This window comes from Centrocercus urophasianus, unplaced genomic scaffold (genome assembly GCF_019232065.1).
Source record: "Centrocercus urophasianus isolate 14NV4802_14NV808 unplaced genomic scaffold, USGS_Curo_1.0 seq_16, whole genome shotgun sequence".
Classification (NCBI taxonomy): Eukaryota; Metazoa; Chordata; class Aves; order Galliformes; family Phasianidae; genus Centrocercus; species Centrocercus urophasianus.
In genome coordinates, this window is record NW_024884711.1 from 167,697 (window position 1) to 186,709 (window position 19,013).

At 45.8% G+C, this 19,013-nt stretch overlaps 1 protein-coding gene across 1 annotated transcript in view; it reads left to right on the plus strand.

Annotated features, from left to right (window-relative positions):
- The first annotated feature begins 372 nt into the window (after positions 1-372).
- ITGA9 (integrin subunit alpha 9) overlaps positions 373-19,013 on the plus strand; it is a 214,361-nt gene continuing 195,720 nt past the window's right edge. The window contains exons 1-4 of the mRNA XM_042817225.1: positions 373-542; positions 7,880-8,007; positions 9,171-9,277; positions 14,648-14,771. Coding sequence (XP_042673159.1) covers positions 376-542; positions 7,880-8,007; positions 9,171-9,277; positions 14,648-14,771 — 526 coding nt within the window. The 5' untranslated portion in view covers positions 373-375. The remainder of the gene's footprint in view (positions 543-7,879; positions 8,008-9,170; positions 9,278-14,647; positions 14,772-19,013) is intronic.

Below are 19,013 nucleotides of genomic sequence, written 5' to 3' on the forward strand. Positions count from 1 at the left end.
CTGGAGGCATTCAAGTAACGTGGAGAGACGAAGCATCGCTGAGGGACACGGTTAGTGGGTAATAGTGGCTGTAGGTGGACGGTTGGACGAGATGATCTTCGAGATCTTTTCCAACCTCCGTGATTCTACGAACCCGCGACAGACAGCGCCGGACAGACGCAGCCCGAGGGGATGCAGCCCGCGGCCACCAGGGGGCGCGCTGCGGCGGCGCGTTGCGGCGGGGCGGAGCGGGGCGCGCAGTCCCCGCGGGTCGCGGCGCGGGGCGCAGCCGGACCGGGCGGGCAGCGCAGAGACGCGGGGCGGGCACAAAAGCGCGGCGCTGAGGGGCGCCGTCGAGGAGTCGGCGCTGGAGCGGCTGCGCGGGGACTCGCAGGGATGCCGGCGGGGCGGCGGAGTTGGACGCGGGTGCTGAGCGCGCTGCTGTGGGTGGCTTTAGCGCGTTGCTACAACGTGGACATAGGACGTCCCGTGGTCTTCCGGGGTCCCAACGGGTCTTTCTTCGGGTACTCGGTGCTGCAGCACTACCACGACAGCACGCGGTGGTGAGTAGCGGGGCGGTGGCGCTGAGGGAGACGGGTCCGACCCGAGGAGCGGGAGCCGCGTGCCCCGAGGGCGGTGCCGGCCCGGCTGCGAGCGCGGGGTGCCTCCGGACCGGGGGACCGCGGGCGTTCACTCGCGCCCCGACGCGCCGCGAGGGGCTTGTCGTGCCCGTGGGACTTTTAGTAGCGACGGGGGACGGAAAGTTCGCCCGCATCCGAAAGAATCGTGCCGCTGGCGTGCTTGTCCCGGTGGCTGGAAGGAGCCTCGGAGCGGGCTCTGCCTCTCCCGGTCTGGTGAGAGGCTCTTTGTTAGAATTTAAGCTGCTTTCTCTTAATGGGACCTGTCCTTCTAATGTGCCGCTGCCAGAGAACGTCCACAGAGCTTCTCTTTATCTCCCGCGCCGACGGCTCAGCTGCGGTGGGGGAACTGAGGGGCACTGTGATAGACACAAGCGTATTCATGCCGCGTCCGGTTCTTTAAAAAATGGGCTTCTTTCAGCCCCCCCTTCTCCCCCCAGCCCCCCCCGGTTAAGACGAGTTGTGCGCTCTGCCTTTTGCATAGCGGCTTTCACGGGGCGGTCGCGGCCGGGGGCTTCTCGGGCCGCTTCACAAAGAGAGAGGAGCGCTCGGCTGGGGCAGGAGCGCCAGGCTGGGGGTGCGGAAAGCGGCCTCTCACAGCGGGTGGGCGAAGGCTGGGGAGGTGGAAGGGGTTGCAGTGCTATCCTCGGCTGGCACCTGCTGGTGTGACCCTTTGGAGCGGGTGAAGGGGTGCAGGTACCTGCGACGTGCCGCCTGTGTGGGAATTGAGGGCACGCATCTGCGACGCTCGCGTTTTGCTCCCGGTTTCCACAGTAGAGCTTGTTTGCTGAGGAGCACCCAGAAACAAAAGACATCTGAGGTGGCCGAGTGGTGTTACACGGATTAATCGGGGGTTATCCCTGACAGCTAGGAGCTCGGTGTGCTCAGAGACGGCACCGGGCTGTCAGTGGTGATGGGGAAAGCCCTTCTGTCACTGCGGAACCGGGGAGCTTGTTTTCATGGCTGCTTCAGGGTCCCGTGCCTAGGGGAGGTGATAACAGTTAGGGGAGATACAGCCAAAAATATTTTTTACAAGCAAACGCTGGTCACAGAATGATAGAATCACTCAAGTTGGAAAAGACCTTACAGGTCATCGAGTCCAACCACAACCCAACCGCACTGCCCTAACTCCAACAACCCTCCTCTAAATCATGTCCCTGAGCATCGCATCCAAACGGATTTTAAACACATTCAGGGATGGTGACTTCACCACCTCCCTGCGGAGCCTGTTCCAGTGCTTATACACACACAGAGTATCATCCAGTGCTCGTAATACATAGATGGAGTCTGAAGATGAAGGCCCAGCACTGCGTTGTTCTGCTCTCCAAAGGATATGCAGCTGCCTTCCAGTTTTCTGAAGCTGTCACTCTGTGCTGGAGGGGCAGTGTCAGTTTTAAGTGCTTAATGAGTTTCTTCTGGAGAGCTTAAAAGATCTGAGCATTCTTTCTCGACATTGAGGCCATTGAAGGACTGAACCCTGGTCAGTACCATTAGCTTTGTCTTCTTAACGAGAAGGGCATGAAGGCTTGTGGTGTTGTAAAGCACTTTTACAAAGCCACATTCATACTGGACAAAGCCTTACTACGGATACCACTTCAGAGCATAAAATTTCCATTGTGAAGTGATTACAAGTTGCATGTAATTCAAGGACAAGATGCAATCTTAGTATTATTGTGTGAGTGCAGAGGAAAATGGTTAGCAGGATGCGCGGCAATCTGTCGGGTTTTTGTGTGCGTAGCTTTTGTGTGCAGAGCTGTGTGCATGCAAAGCTGTAGAGCTGTTTTCTTAGTTGGTCTGTAGGGTTAATGGGTGATGGTTTTTCTTTCAAAATGAGATAGGCTGGGGACTGCGTGGGGGCTGGTATACCAAATAGGTGTGTTGCTCCTAAAGTGATGTATCATAATAACACTTTGATAAAGCAGATTCTCAGCTACAGGACACTATTTTTGAACACAGCCTCCACCTTGAGCAATGCAGTTTTGCCAGTGATGAACAAGAGCCATCGTGCTGCATTCGTAGAAATCTGCACCAGTGGAAGTGACCTGCTGTCACTGATGCCACTGCTGAAACGCATCACCCAGCACCTCACTGTGCTCATATCCATTGTTTGGTCTTCATAAATGTTCAGCAACTGTTGATGAGTGCCATTTTTTTCTGCATGGAGAAATTCAGTGATCCACCTGTGCTTCAGATGCACTCCCATGTCAGACACTGTTTGGTCAGGCTGCTCCTCTGCTGCCATCTGTTACAAGGCAATAACATACTGGAAAACTGGTGGGAAGGTTCAGCCCCTGCTGCCATACCCCCACCATCTACCTTTGATGTTGTGGGCCAACGCGATAATATAGGAGCCATTACTGTTGGAGCAGCCCTTGTATGTAGTAAAAAGGTTTGCTGTTCATCCCACTGTAACATGCAGCTGCTATTAACAGCCATGGTGTTATCTGTGTGTGTGTGTCAGTTTTGTTCTTAGCTTTATAGCTTTTCTTTCCATGAAGAAGTGTTACGGTTTGAGTTTCTCACATTTCCTCGGCCTAAGGACTGCTGTGGGAAGTTAACCTAGGTTAACTTTGAGCTGTGATACTTCGGTCATATGTGGCTTGCAGGGTCAGCTTGGCACTGTGTAAGCCTGTAAAAAATGTGATTAGTGCTATCCAGAGCTATCTTTTGCCTATGTAAATTTATTTAATGTGTTAACATGCTCCAAAGCATTGGAGTGTTATCGTGATAGCTCAGGGTTTCTTAATCTTCATTGCCCCAGGGCCCAATATTCCCTAATGATCATCAGAGCATCTTAGTTGAAACGTGTTCCTCTCAGTAGCCTGTCTGCTTTTTAATATACGTGGAACTTCACTGTCTCATAATAAAAAGGCATCTGTAATTGCCAGCTCTTCAACTTCAGTCTTCCACTCATTTTTCCACACCAGAAAAGCACTTACCTGCATTGTTTGCTACAAGCCTGTAGATTTTAAGCAAATGAGCTCAGAGTTGTTTTTTCTTTTTTTTCTGAAGATCTATATGAACCAAATATTCTGCATGAGGAATGTTTCATTTGAGATGTTGTGTCAGATGCAGACCCAGAAATTAAGATGGAATATGAGTGTTCATCCTGCTCTACAGTTGTGATGCAGGTCTGTGCCTCTCACCTGTCTGAAATAGTTAATCCCAGCAATCCTTCCTTCTATGAGTTATTTTTGCACAGTTTCTTTCTCAGGAGTAGCTTGTCATCACAGATGTGCTGAGGTTATTGTTTTTCTGACAATGCCCCATTTTTCCTTCCTTACCCGGGTTTTGTGACTGTAAATCTAGAGAGATTTACCCAGCTCCCTATCGTTCCCATTTCCAGCAAAGCAAGGATCCAGGTGGTTGCTTGCATTTGGAGCACAGACAAGCTGAAGTGCTTCTGTTCTCTGGAAATAATTTTCAAGCTTGGACTAAAGACCCAGCAGAGTGACCAAGAATGTGACTTTCTCTGCTTTTGTGAGGAGACGATTCAAGAACAAACAACGTCAGTTTTGCACCAGTAGAAGATGTCAGTGATATGACATCTCTCATCATTCTTCTATTAACTTATTAATCTCTCTCCTTTCCCCATCTTGCTGGCACTCCCCCAAATCCCTCAGCAAGTCCAGGTTAACAACTTCATCTTTTCTGGCAGCACGATCCGGCACTAAAAAGTAATGGAGTCGGTTTAGCTGCACGGCATCCTGCTGTGAGAATTACAGCAAGGAATGAGCCTGGCTGTTGTGCTGCTGCTGCACCCCTTCGGCCCCATGCTTTGCTGGATTCTGCTGCTGCTGGAACACGGGGCTGGTTTTGCATCTCAGGCTGGTGGGTGCGAGTTGTTGGGGTACGGTGAGCGTGTGGGCGACCCACATAAGACGTGGGAACAGAGCAACCTGGTGAAGGATGGACGCTGTGTTAATGATGCTGTGCTGCGTTGGTGATGCTAGATGGAGTTGGAGTATTTGGAGAAGGTGGAGAGTAAGGGCTTACTGATGTTGCTTACAATCTGCTGCCCAAATAACATTCCTCCCACTTCTAGATCTGCACATACTAGATGAACCACTGGGATTTTTATTCTGAGGGCTTGACGTGTGGCAGAGACCCTTCTGATAGGGAAAAACCCAAGCGGGCTATGCTGGTGGGGCACTCTCTCCTGGTTCTGCCTTTGAAATCTGCTGTGGTATGTGGGGATATTTAAAGACCTTTTTCCCCTGCCACTTAACATTGCAGTGAAGTGAGGTGCCCACACTCCACAGTCCTTGAGCTGTGATTGCCTAATTGCTGCTGGCGTGCTGCGGGCTGATGTTCGGTGTGTTTGGCATCCCTCCATGCCATTGGGCAGCTCGACACTTCCCTTCACTGCTCTTTCCACTAAATGTGGCACTTAGCTTCCAAATCTATATGTGCTGAGGGTCAATCACCAGCAAAGTAACAGTTACTGTTCTGCAGGAAGTAATTTTAAGGATGCATAATTGCCCTGTGGCCAGAAATCTCCTTGTCATCCATTAATACTGGCTGATGCGGTGCCTGTGTTGTGATTTTTGGCTGCACAGCTGCAGAGCCATCTCCATACAGATGAGGATGTTTGTCCTCGGCCATGTGGGTGTAGATTCAAGAAGAGAAAGTTAAACGGCCTCTCTGCTTACTGCTTCTCACAGCAGCTTACATACCAGTACTCGGTTCACAGGGTTAGTGAGATGTGGCCAACTCTTAGAGATTCCTGTGCACATCAAGTAAAAGAGACCTTAAAATGGCCCCAAACCACACTTCTGCTGCCCTTGGTTGTCTTCAGGGGAAGGTGATTCCTTTCCCCTGGTTGGATTTCCTGCTCAAGGTGTCTCCCTGCTGCTGCTCACTGATATCCCAGGGGGCTTCCTGCACTGTTAGGGCTGTGGATAACCTCTGCAAAGAGTACCAGCCTCATCAGGAGCCTTTGCAAAAGGTTGCAAGGCTGCTCATGCTTGCTTTCTGACAGGACTCCTAGAGAAGTCCTGATGAGCTCTACCACAGCATTAGGGTATTTTAACCTAGGGCTGTGTTGGATGGTTGCCTGATAATAGCAAAACCCTCAGACCTCAAACCTGTGGCTTTTTACGTATCTGTAGTGTATTATTATCCTTAGAGTATTTAGGCCGAGCAAGAATGCACAGTGCTGAATCACAGGAGTGTACGAGATTCTAAGGCTTTATTTTCTAAGGTTTGTAAATGGCACCAAAGAAAAACACCTTTTCTGGCTGCAGCGTTGTTTCATAGAAATCTCAGAAGATTTCCAAGGTGCTTTAACATGTGGGGAAGACAAAACGGACATTTGTTTTGCTCAGTGGGCTTCAGAACATCAGGATGCAGAAGAGTCTTCTTCCCAGGTCTGCTGAGGAGTCTTGTGGCAGTTAGATAGGTGACCTTCTTCCAACAGGTTAAATGCTTGTGTACAGAAACTAGCTAAAGATTTAAGGGAATCTTTCATTAACAAGAGTAATACACCAATACTGCAGCCTCAGTTCTTTGAATAAAACTGGACTGAGTGGTACATGGTCCATGGCAACCTGAGCAGCCAAAAGCGTGTGGCCCAGCAGATGGAGACCTTTGTGCCACCTCCCCAAAGGCGACTTCCCAGGGTCTGGGCAAACATGGATCACATCAGCCAGAGTGGGAAATCCAACGAGGCTTCAACCTCTGGAGGAAGTGCAAGAGTGAGTGAATGAAAGAAGATCCTGAGATAATACAGAGTGTGGTGCAGGTGAACTGCCAGTTTTAGGTGTCTGGTATTCAGGACAATCCAAAATAGATTTGCTTCTGGCACATGTTATTGCTGCTTCCTTGTGCTCAGTCTGTATGAAGAGATGGCCACAAACTGTTTTCTGAAAGGTGTGTTCACTCAAGACAAATTTGAGTGATGTGATGTGTGGCAGTAGCCTACTCAAATCTGTAATTGCCATTTTTTTCCCCTTTAGCTTTTTCTTTTTTTTAACAGAACCAATGAGTCTTTGTGATTTATGCTCCTTAAGCTCTGTCTGGGGTTCTCCAACCCAAGGTATCTTTTGTACTAATTGCCGATTCAAATTTACTTTTTTTGGGTTAGAAGAAAGCTTTGTTTAAACTGGAGGTCAGCACAGCTTACCTTATCTTATTTTTCTAGCAGTTCATAGAAACAGTTTCTTGCCATTTGCAATTTGAACCTTTAAGCTAGTAATATCCCCCCTTATTTGCTTTTGTTAGCCCTCACGAATGTCAGTAAGTGAATGACACACATTCATTGCCTGTGTAAATGAAATGACTGGCATCTGATTTTCTGCCTGCTGTCTGCATGGTGAGGTTTCCATGTCAGGCTGTTATTTCTGGATCCTTTGCTGTGATTCCACAATGCGCTCAGGCCTTGTAGGCTTCAGCAACTCAAGCAGTTCAGCCCTTAATTCTTCTCACTTGTGAAAATAGGACCCGTGGTATTTAGGACAGCCCCACTGGGATACACGCATGCCCCAGGTCTCCCTGAAGAGGTGATGATGGGTGCTGGTTGGCTTTGGAGCTTCAGATTGGAGGCTGCTGAGGAGGATGGCAGAGGGGTCATTTAAAAGAAGGAAAGCTGCTTTTTTGGGTCTGATACTGGGCTGCTGATCTGTGCTGTGTGTGGGCTGTGTACAGAGATGGACTTTGCAGCAGTAGTTCCCTTGGCTAAACCAAGAAAGGTGCCTCCACTGTAAGTAATGGCCGATAGCAAGGCAAGGCGCTGTGGAAGAATTTGCTCCTGTGTTTTGTGTTTGTTTTCAAGCTGTAATTACATAAAATCTGCTAATAGAGTGCCTCAACTTTCTAAGCAATCATTAATCTTTAGCTGGCTGGAAACATTCAGGTTCAGGTCTTTTCCTCTCAGGGCTGTGTATTTTAGGTCTTTATTTTTTGTAATGCCAATAGAGATGTAGTTAAAGCTGAGGGAAAATAGATGGGGCTGCTGTTATCTGTCTTAATAATTTCCTAAATGCTATCTCGGGTGAGAAAAGGAATTGCTTTACGAGTGTTACACTCCTAATGGAAATTTAGTTTATTAAAGTATTCATGGCTTTCATGCCTTCACTAGTGGAAAAATGCTTTTACTGTTGGTGGTGTTGTCAGTTTGTGAATCAATGTTATCATTTTACAAAGTTTCTGGAAAAACTGCTCTAGCTGAGGAATGCCTGGCAATGTGAACCTTGATGTTGTTTGTTATTTTTTGTTTTTTTTTCATGCAGTTAGTAACTTGTTACTTTGTGCTTGGTTTCCAGGGTCTTGGTTGGAGCTCCCAAGGCAGACTCTAGATACAGCACCTCTATTCAGTCCCCAGGAGCAGTATTTAAATGTCGAGTCCACACCAATCCTGACAGAAGATGCACAGAGCTGGATATGGGTCGAGGTGGGTAGCAGTGATACTTTGAGGGGAGGGATCACAAAGCACCCCGTGTGGCTAACAGTCCTGCCAGCCTTAAAGAGGTCCCAGCTTTCTCTGAGTCCTACTTGTGCACTGTTTATGTAGTCAGGATTGACTCTTCTCAGTCATACTGTCAGGATCAGCCCATTCCCAAAACTTTGTTCTAAAACCTTCTGCTGGATTCTGATGGAGAAATTGAAGTCATTAAACATTCCAGTTTTCTTGGTCATGCGATTAACATTATTTAATTCTCCACCTATAGTTAAAACTATGTTAGTATTGTTTTGTAAATCTTTTCATGTTTGAGTTAAATAGGATTTGTTTTTATGAAGCTTGTGTAGATTACAGTAGTACTTTGGCTATGTTTGACTTGTCCATCTACAACAGTAAAAAGCATCTTTAGTGGATTCACAGATATTGCCAGTTGGGACTAAAAATGTTGTATAATCAAAGGATATCAAGATGTTATAATAACAATGTAATCAGGAGAGTTAGGCAAAGTAGACAATGATAACAAAAAAGAATAAAATGGAAGGCTTACTCTTCGGCTGGGCCTACCACAAAACACCAATAGAGGCGATCTCCAGAAGAGATCCTTCCCCTCTGGTAGCCAGCTCTTAAATGGGTCTAGGAGAGGTGCAGCCTGGCTCCACCCCTTCTGGCAGCACAGGTGAATTGCCTTCACCTGTGCACCTCTGGCTGGCTCATGGCTCACCTCAGGTGGTCAGAGGTTCAGGCCGTGACTCAGCAGTTCCCATACAAATGTAGACCTCATTAAAAAAAATAAATAAATAAATAAAATAAATGCCCCAGATCTCATTTTCCAGGATATTTTTGCTTTGATTGCATTCTGGAAGCAATTGTACGTGTATTCCCCTAACTTCACTTGGATGGCTTATTGAAGTAAAGCTGTGGGCATGCTGCAATAGCTGCTGGCCGTTTGGAACAGAGTCTGTCCTCTGCTGTGGACGGTGTCTGGTAACATTGGGAGCATCACCCTGAGTAGAGCTTACAAGAAATAATAGTTGGGATGAAAGGGAAAGCAAAAGTTCTGACAGGCAGATGTTTGATGGCAGTCATTTTTCCAAGGGATTTCTTTCTAGATGCTTATGTCTCCCTGCCTTGCTGCTGTTCTTTTCCTCCTGTAGGCAATTCCCGGGGCATGCTCTGTGGAAAGACGTGTAAAGAAGACAGAGACGATGAATGGATGGGCGTGAGCCTGGCTAGACAGCCTAAGGCTGGTGGAAGTGTGCTGGTAGGTCCACTCTTCTCTTTGATCTCATTAAAATCGTCGCTGCTGTCTGACTTTAATGCTAAACACATCAGAATTAATGCGTTTGCTAGTGACTGATGGAGTCCAGCTTTATGGGCGGCAAATTCTGCAGTCCCTTCCTTCAAGCAGAAGGAAAATGAGCGCCAGCCAAAAAAGTTGTATTTGTAGACGAATGACTTCAAAGCGATCACACCTGACTTGTGTCACCTAAGGGCTTCCTCCCAAATCTGGGGGATTAAATCTTCAAACAGAATAAACAGAACTTTGTCTGTGAGGTATCTGCTGTTTTGCTCTTTTTGTAGGTTGTCTGTGCTTGTGTATGCATTCATTTTCCACAGGCATATGCATTACATATCAGAACTCACCGTGAAAAATGTAAGATGAGACTTTAGGGAAATATTTTGTCTTTATGTATATGTATTTTCCATTAATGAGGCGGAAGCATTGAAAGTGAAGATGAATTAGTTGTGTGTGGGTGGCCTTGTTGTCTTTGATATGGTTACCACGCAGAGGGTCAAGGAGAGCAGATGTGGTCCTTAGGATGTGGAACTTATTTCTGCAAAGCATTTCCTGTACTGGAAAGAAAATCTTAAGAAGAACTGGACAAATATCTTTTTAAAATTTATGGGTATATTATGGTCAACATTTGCCTGTGCTTGCATCTGCTGTTGAGCTCCATCTGGGAGCTTGTGAAGGAATACTAAATGAATAAGAAAAATTTTAATGGAATGTTGTGCATAATGTATGGCTGGCAAATTTCAAGCTCATGTCACAGTGCCCCTAATAACAATCTAATGCTAAATGCTACCTTTTTTTTTTTTTTTTTTTAGTTGGAAATTTGCAGCATCTTTCCAGTGAGGCAGGGAATCACACTGGTGTGTGGGCACCCATGAGTCTCAAACCTGCTTGCAACAGGAGCTCTGTACAGCACCTTCTCCACTGACCACCTACTCAGCGAAGTGGAGGAAGCTGCTTAATGTGAAAGCATTTTATTTAATATGTGATGAGACACATTGGCACCACAAGTCTTTGCACAGTGACCTCCTATAGGGGAACAGGTGGATTTTCTACCTTTCTGTGATAGTGCAGTGGTATTTTGTCTGATTCTCTCTGTTGGTGCACAGCTTGCTAGTTTTTTAGAGGCTAGCTGGTTCATCACCTTAGTTGAATGTTTTAACTACGTTCAACTGTAGAAGAAAAAGGGAAAAGCAGAATGGGATAAATAAAATACATTATACAGCAGAGCACAAAATGAAGGCATTCCAACTAGAAGAGTGTGTAAGCAGCATGTGTTTTCAAGGGATAACCCAATGTGTGTGCTTGGAAGAAGTCTGCTTGGTGACTGAGGAGTAATGTGTTCTGATCCAGGCAAACCAGCCTCATGCTATGATTCCGTGTTGGAAGTGTTCAAGGTCAGGTTGGATGTGGCTTTGAGCAACCTGATGAAAGGTGTTTCTACCCACAGCAGCGGGGTGTGGAGCTGGATGATCTTTAAAGGACCGTTCCAGCACAAATCCTTGTGTGGTTCCAAGACACGTAATTCTTGCCATCTTCTAGTCACTGGCCAGAGCTAGACAAATTCTTCTGTCATTTTCAGAAGCTAAGCAAAAGCAGCAGAGGAGAGGGAAGTGTATGAAAAAGCCAGGCAACTGCCAGAGCTAGGGCTGGCTGCTCACTCAAAACAGAACTTTTCAAAGTGAAAAGTTGAGGAACTATCAGGCTACTTAGCCCCAGTGTCTTCCCAGTAGTAGGAAGGCTGTGTTTTGAAAGGAGTCCTTACAGCTCTCTACAATTGTAGGAGGTTGTGGTGAGCTGGGGGTCGGTCTCTTCTTCCACATAACTAGCAATAGGGCTAGGAGGAATGGCTTCGAGTTGTGCTATGGGAGATTCAAGTTGGATATTAGGAAAAATTTCTCCAAAAGAGAGGTCAGGTGCTGGAATGGGCTGCCCAGGGAGGTGGTTGAGAAAGTACTTTCCCAAAAGATGTTGCAAGTGCAATATTTTTGTGTTCAGTAGCCGCCGATTCTTTTGTTGGTTTCATAAATATGAGCATCTCTTTTTAAACCCATGTGAGCTCTTCATGCTTTTGATGTCCTATGTTAGAGCATTTAGTTCCACAGTGTAACTGTGGGTTGTAGTTGCTCCTTTTGCTTTGAGATTGCCTAGTGGCTTTGTCTTATCAGTTTCCCCAGATCAGATTCCCCTTCTTCAGATGGAAATAACAACTTCAGTGGAAAGAGGAAGGTTAGGAGTGTGCAAGAGGCTAGTGCAAGGTTGGCTAGTGTTAGGTAACGTGGATTATGTCAGCCCATCATGTGCCAGGATATTACTGAAACACAGTTTCAAACTGATAATGAAGACTTTAAAAGAGGAAGAACTAAGATTATGTATAAAAAATAAAGTTTGCAGTTTAGTGGCTTCCTGTCCTGGGTTATACTCAGTCAATATTTGCATTAATCAAAGTGCTACAATAATACAGCTGAGATTGTTGGCTCTTCCCAAACTGAAACGGCAAAATTCCTTCTTTTGCTTTTGTTGGGAGAGGAGCTGGGGACGGTGCATTATGATTTGGAGATAAGCCAACATGCTTTAATCTTGCTCTTTGGAAATACCTGCCACATCTGTTGTTACTCTGCTTTTTATCATGTGTTGCTGTTTTTCACTTTAAGCAGCTGACTTACTGGCACATTTAGTGATAAGCTTGCAAAGGAAGGGGTGAGGGAGGAGAACCCATCACTGTGCCAAAGCCTTCATAGTGAAGAGCAAACCAGAAGTGGTCTGACAGTGGTACACTTAAAAAGTCCCCTGGCTGGACTCTAACTTCAGGATTCAGCCCCTGAAGAGTAGTCTTGGTCTCACATTCCTTTTTCTACGATGCAAAGCCTATGACTGGCATTCAGTCCTCAAGAAAGCAAAAAACATTTGCTGTTCTGAGGTGATCTGTCTGTTATATCACAGTGACGCAGTGTCTGCTAACATCAGAGACCTCTGCATGCTTGGTCCAGGAAGACTTTATTTTTCCTCAGGAATTTGTGTCCTTTCTCCTGTGTTCCACATCAAATTTGAGTGATTCATCTCTGTTCCCAAAGCCTTTTCAGACATGTACTATTAAAGGAGGAAGGCTTTAACCGCCTTTGATAGTGCATCACCTTAACTCAGCAGTGCTGAGACGTGCAAGGGTCATGCATTGTAATCCAAGCAAATAATTTGGTAAAGGCAAGAGAACCAGAAGCGAATGCAGACAAGTTTTGCCATGGCAGGGAGACAAATGTGCTGGTTGCCTGACTGCAGAGAGGTGAATTTTTGGGAGGGAGAGGAGATACTGAACTCCACTCCATTGGGAAAATACCAAATTCTGCAACTGTGGTCTGGGGGAGAGTGGGGAGAGCCATCAGCAGACTCAGGCTTACTGCTAGTTAATTGCTTTATGCTTGAGTATGTGCAGGACTGAGGGTATGGAGAAGTTTTCATTACTGAAAACAAAAACACAGAAAATATCCCCCCCCCCAAAAAAAGCTCACAAACAAAAATCAGACAACTCCCCCCTTCACAAACAAACAAAAAAACCCACGCTGATTAGGGGATAGCACTCAATTACTGAGACACATCCACAGTCTCACCTTGATTTTTGAGTGTACTTTTGATGTAGAGGCTGCTTTCCTTTATTATTTTTTTCTTTCTCCTTATATTATTCTCTTTCTTGGCCTCTGCGCTTCATTCCTGATTGCTCCTGAGCACAGCCTGCTGCTTGTGATGAGATGCTGCTGCTCATCCTGTCTCTCTGTCATTTGTGCTCCGTTGGGAGAGATTAGTAGGTAAATTTATGCAAGCCTCCGAGAGTTTTCAAAAGATAAAATGTCAGGGGATTTACAATATCATCATGCTTGATTTATCTTTCCATAATTAAAAAAATATATATGTATATATATTCTTTATCATTTTTCATTTGAGTTAGTGTCTGGAGTTGAGCTTGACTTAACGCCAGCTTTATTGGTATGTGTCTTTATGGTACTGCCTTCAGAAGGAATGTGCCTGTGCATATTTGTACTCATGGTGCTGATCAGTCATAAGAGAAACTACTTCCTTGTTACTCAGGGAATGAGTTACTTCTGGTGCTGTTGAATTTGGAATGAGCAGTGCATGGGGGATTAAAGTCATAAGCTGAGTCCCTGAAGCTGATCTGTGCTGAGCTGCTGACATGCATTTGTCTGTCAAGCCAAGTGCACTATAAGCATCCTTTGTATGATGGGTGGCAATCTGTGGATTATTATTATTATTTTTTTAATTTGCCATAGAATCATAAAATTGTTTCAGATGAAAGGGACCCCTAAAGGCCTTCAACTTTCCTGCAGTGAACAGGAACACCTACAGCTAAACCAAAATCCTCAGAGCTCTTTCCATCCTGACCTTGAATGTTTCCAGAGACAGGGCATCCACCACACCTGTGGTCAACCTGTTCCAATGCCTCACTACTCTTATTGTAAAAAAACTTTCTATATCCAGTCTGAATTTCTCCTCTTTTATTTTGATACCATTTTCCCCTTGTCCTATCACAACAAACCCTGCTAAAGAGTCTGTCCCCTTATTTCCTGTAGCTCTGCTTTAGATATTGAAAGGCTGTTATCATATCTCCTCGGAGACTTTTCTTCTCCAAGCTAAACAGTTCCAGCTCTCAGCCTGCCCTTGTCGGGGAGATGTTCCCCTTAAATCATTTTTGTGGCCCTAATTTTTGCAAATATTGAGATGTTTCTATTGGCAACATGAACAGCTCTGAGGTGTTGAGGCAGGAAGGTGCTATAGAATGAGGACAAGGGAAGAAGGTGTCCCATCTGGGGATGATAGGGTAAAACGTGGGGCTTGTGAAGGTGGCTGTTGCAGGCTTCTATGAGATTGCAAGGCTGGTGCAAAGTTTCCAGAAAGAGTTGAAAGCATGTTAAGGAGGTGATTTGTAGCGGAGAGATTGCTTCTGTGCTCATGAGACCAAGCCTTAAGTGATACAAATTGATGCATCTACACTAATGTTCCCAGCTTAAACCAGCTGGGGACATGGCTCACCATGTGCATAAATTCAAAACCCTCGCTGTTTCACATCTCATTTCTTTTGATTCTGATTAATCCTTGTGCATAAGGCAACTTGTGGCGTGTCTGGCAGCAGTGCAGTGTTATTTTTTTGGAGCAAGCTAGCTTCTGGGAAGGTGTGAAGCAGTGTATCTCTGTGTGGCATTTATCCTGAGCACTGTGCTCTAGTGAGGCCGGTTTAGCCTTTGTTGCTCTTACTCTGCATGCTCTGCCTTGGTCAGAGGGCTCTCTTGCAGCTCTTGGTCAGTAACACGTATGGTGTGATCTGTTCAGGCCTGTGCACACCGCTGGAAAAACATCTACTACGAGACAGAATACATTCTGCCCCATGGCTTCTGCAACATCATTCCCCCCAACCTGCAGCCCAGTGGGAAGAAACTCCTGCCCTGCTATGAAGGTAAGGATGGAGGGGTGGGAGCGGGGCTTGCCTCCATCTCTGGTCTCTTGTTTTGTAGCTTCTGTGTTTTCCCTTTGTTTCCAAGACCATTTTAGCCCTCACTGCTGAGTTTGTGTATATTTTATTTTCTATTTCTCCCTGTAACACACAGTCTTGAGGCTTAGCTGGGGTTTTGCATGGAGGTGGGAGAGCAGCACAGCAACAGAACAAATCCTGAGACTTGCTGTGCATGATTGCAGTTTGCTAAAGGAGCAGAACTGTTTTTGGAGGCTGTGGTTCTCTTTCCTGCGTATGAATTATCAGTAGATACAGGTCACTCGTGCTTAGTTGTAGCACAGATTAATTTGGGAATACTAGTTGGGAATCAATTTGCTTATGGAAATACTTTCAGTTTTTTGTTTCGATTTATCAGATGACTAAGGGGGGGGGGAAGCTTGCTTAGTACTTGATTCATTCACTTCTGTGGCAGCTCAATATAACTGCTGCTGCACTTTGGGTTCTATAAAGTGTTTGGGTGTTCCAAAGGTCTGGATATAGGGGGGGGGCATGGCAAAAAAAGTCTCCAGCACCCTGAGCGATGGGCCTGTGTCCCTGTTGTCTTCACTGTAAACCCCAAGTGTCAACATCATAATTTTCCTGTTTTCTGATACATTTGAAATTTTGATATCTTGTTTCCTTTCCTTAAGACTTCAGAAGACAGCATCACCTCAGCCAAAAGCAGTTAACTAAACCAGGGGCATAGGAATGCTGTTAGAAAGAAGATAAGAGATCTCCCAAGGTTTCTCAGCTCCCAAAGCGGCAGTGGGGAAAAGGCTATCTTGGGTTTTTCCTTCCTGTCCTGGGCATCATTCTTTAGGATGCCTTTAGGAGCCTGTGTAAGCATAGAATCTGGAGGTCAAGGAACAGCATGGTTTGTTATGGGCAAAACCTCTGATTTTATTTATTTGTTTTCATTGCAAACCAATGAGATTTTTGTCTTGAATGAATACGTCTGCTTGGAAGCAGCACACAGTTGTATGTAACAAGTTTACCAGCCTTGAAATTATTTATTATTTGAGATGTGAGAGGTTTTGAGTCTCTTGAACCAGCCACTCCAGCTGGTCTGTGGCAGAGTACAAGTGAACTGTGTAAGCCTTCCTGTTGTGAGTGCTGTCCCATTGTATTTGTTCTTTCTTCTTTGTTCCTGTCAGCGAAACTGATCTGGTGCTTCACAGCGAGGTAATGTGGTTCAAATAGTCCAGTGTGAGCTGTGGTGATCAACACATGTGCATGGAGACGCTGCCAGGGTTTCCTCCAAGCCTTTGTCATCACTCTGATGTTTGCTTTAAAAGCTGCTTGTCTGAAGCTGTTGCAGGGAGGTGGTTTCTGGAGGAGACAAACTGCTTGTGTTTTTCTGTGCGTCATGTCTTGGGAGTAAAGCGGCTGCTAATCTGACAGGATATTTGCCAGGAATTGCTAGAAAATAGAAGTGTGTGGGCCTAGTGTATGCAAAGCAGCCAGTGGAAAATTGGCAGGGGTGGTGCAGTACAATGTTGGCTTAGCTTCAGTTCATGCTAGAATGAAAATCAGAGTTTTGGGACTGATTTGTCCCTCTTCCCCCCCATCTGCCATTGTCAGACGTGAAATTGCGAAGTGTTACAAGGGATGGCTGAGCTTGTTTGCTCCTGGAACTTTTAGGTTTCAGCAAAACAAGCCTGATCCCCAGTGTGGGTGACAGCCATGTTACAGCACACAGATGGCTTCATTGTTTGAGATCAGCCATGATCCACTTGTCTTGCAGCAATCCTTCACTTTCTGAAGGAGAAAAAACTCTGACACGCTATGGATTAAGAGAAACAGTCTGAGGGGGAGAAGCTGGGGGTTTCATAGGAGCAGTAAATGCAGTGCATAATGCTTCCAATGGGCCCCTAAAGCTGAAGCCTGTAATTGGTGCATCTAGGGTGATAAACCTGGTGAGAGGATAACGTGGCTGTCTGATCCACAACTAGAGCTGGCTCTTGCCAACTGGCAAAGCGTGCAGGCCAGCTGAGTGCACATCAGTTGCCATACATTTGTGTGTGCACACCTCAAGAAGGATTATTAGCTCGTGTAACAGAAGTCTTGTGCCTGAAGGGGAGAGGAATCTGACTGCTGGACAGGCATCCTTAATGCATGCAGTATGTTTTCCTTCCATGTAAAACAGTCTGTATAACTAAAGACAAAGAGGAAATGGAAGTTTCCTGACTGGATGGTAATGGTGCAACAATGCGATGGTCTCAATCCATCTTATTCTTGTCCAGTTTCCCTGAAATGGCTGACAGAAATCTGGAAGCTATTGATTGCTAATGAGAACAGCAGCAAGCCTAATAGTTAAATGGAGTCTTTCTGAGTAGGAGCTAATCTGGTTTATATGAGCTGGATGTCCTTTGAGGTATAGCTGGGGTCTGGAGCCACGGTCTTCCAAGCAGAGCTTTCACTTGTTTACTTTTTTCTGTAGCTGTATCTTCATTGTCCTGATGCATTCGGTTTACAGTGAAGAAGTGTGGCTGCTTCCAGGGTGAGAGGTAGCCCAGCTGTATGGAGAGAGCTGGGGTGGTTTCCTAGTCCTGTGGTGATGGATGCAGGGAAAGCTGGTAGGCATGTGGTTAGTAAATAAGGGGAACAGCACATCCTTACGTGCCTGCCCTCCAAAGGGATGAGCAGGTTTGCCAAACCACACTTGGTTTTCTGGGAGGCATCAAAATATCCCTGTGGTGTGGTGCAAACCCAATACCACAATGCTAGGTCAAAAAAAATCACTACTTTTTCTTCCCACTGTAGTGAAACACAGAAAGATGGGGAAAAAGAGGCTCTCAGTGCAAATGACAGTGTATTTCAGTTGCCCATTGTAATGCTATCTGAGAAGATGGTAGATGAAAGATGTTATTGCACAGTGAAGCTCGTGCTGTGTTATGATACTGAGGTTTGCTTATAGACTTGGATTTGCTCAGAGAAGAGGCATTTGTCTTCATAGTCATCACACATCACAGCTCATCCTTCTTGTGGATTATTTTGTCCAAATACTTAGTCAGCCTTACTGCTTTCATAAACTAAAATCATTCTGGCTATAATACACTACCCTCCTTTTTTTTTTTTTCTTTCTTTTTTTTTTTCTTCCCTTTTTTAAGCAGTTATTCAAAATCACAGAGGCAACCACATCTCTCAGGCTCAGCCTCGTCTTACTGTTTTGCTATCAACCATTGCCATAGCAGTTAGTGTAGTGGCTTGTGGTCTGCATAATCAGGGGTGTAGAATGGTCTGTGGGCAGATGTGAGAACAATAAAGTAGCATAAAAACAAAGGATTTGTTCATGGCAGCAGTTATTGCTTGCAGCTATGTGGAAACTACCGAGTTCACTGCATGCAATATTTAAACCTCATGCAAATGCTGCTATTCAGGTGTGCAAAAGCTGTGTGCTGATGAATATTTGCACAGTTTCCTGCTGGCTGATGGCTTGAATGAATGGGTGATGATGTGAGTGACAAGTATCACAGCTGTGACACCACTGGGGTGAAGGAGAGGTAGAAGCAGTCTTGTTTTTTATGCTCTTTGGGCTCATCTGCTGACTGGGAGGGGCAGGCTGGCTGTGTGAGGGCACTGAAGTCTGAGGGGCTGACATATGACCAGTCAGGACATGAGGAGCTGCTCTGGACTGCGTGAGTGAGAAGGAGACCTGCTTGTGGGGATATCCATATGCTGCTGACAGTGAGGTAGGGTGAAGAGAGGAGTGGGTTTTCTGCTGGAAGGATTTTGCCAGAGTCCAGGAGCGTGGTGTCTGACCAGACTGGGCTACTATCCCCCATATGAAGGACTGCCTTTGTCGGCATCCTCTTGAAACATGATTTTGGTCTGCACTCCACTTCAGTGGAGTTTCAAATGCTCAAATAGCCTTAGCATCTGATGTGTTTGGGGCCCTGTGCTTCAGATATCCCTTGCAAACTGTCACTAAGTTCTGCAAGACCAAGTGCTGGGTCCTGCTCTTTGGCCATGGTTATATCCAGATTCATTATTTACTTGAAATGCTGCAGTCCCTCTCTGCTATCTGCTGTTACAACCACAGTATAACTAGTTATTTAAGTGAAATGTGTGGCCATTAGTTTGAGCAGCCAGTACTGGCACCATAAATGACTTAAAAACAGAACACCACAGATAACCATGAAAAAAATTATGGAGAAAGCCACGCTGACTATTAAGTATGAGCTTCTGTGGACAACCATTTAAACC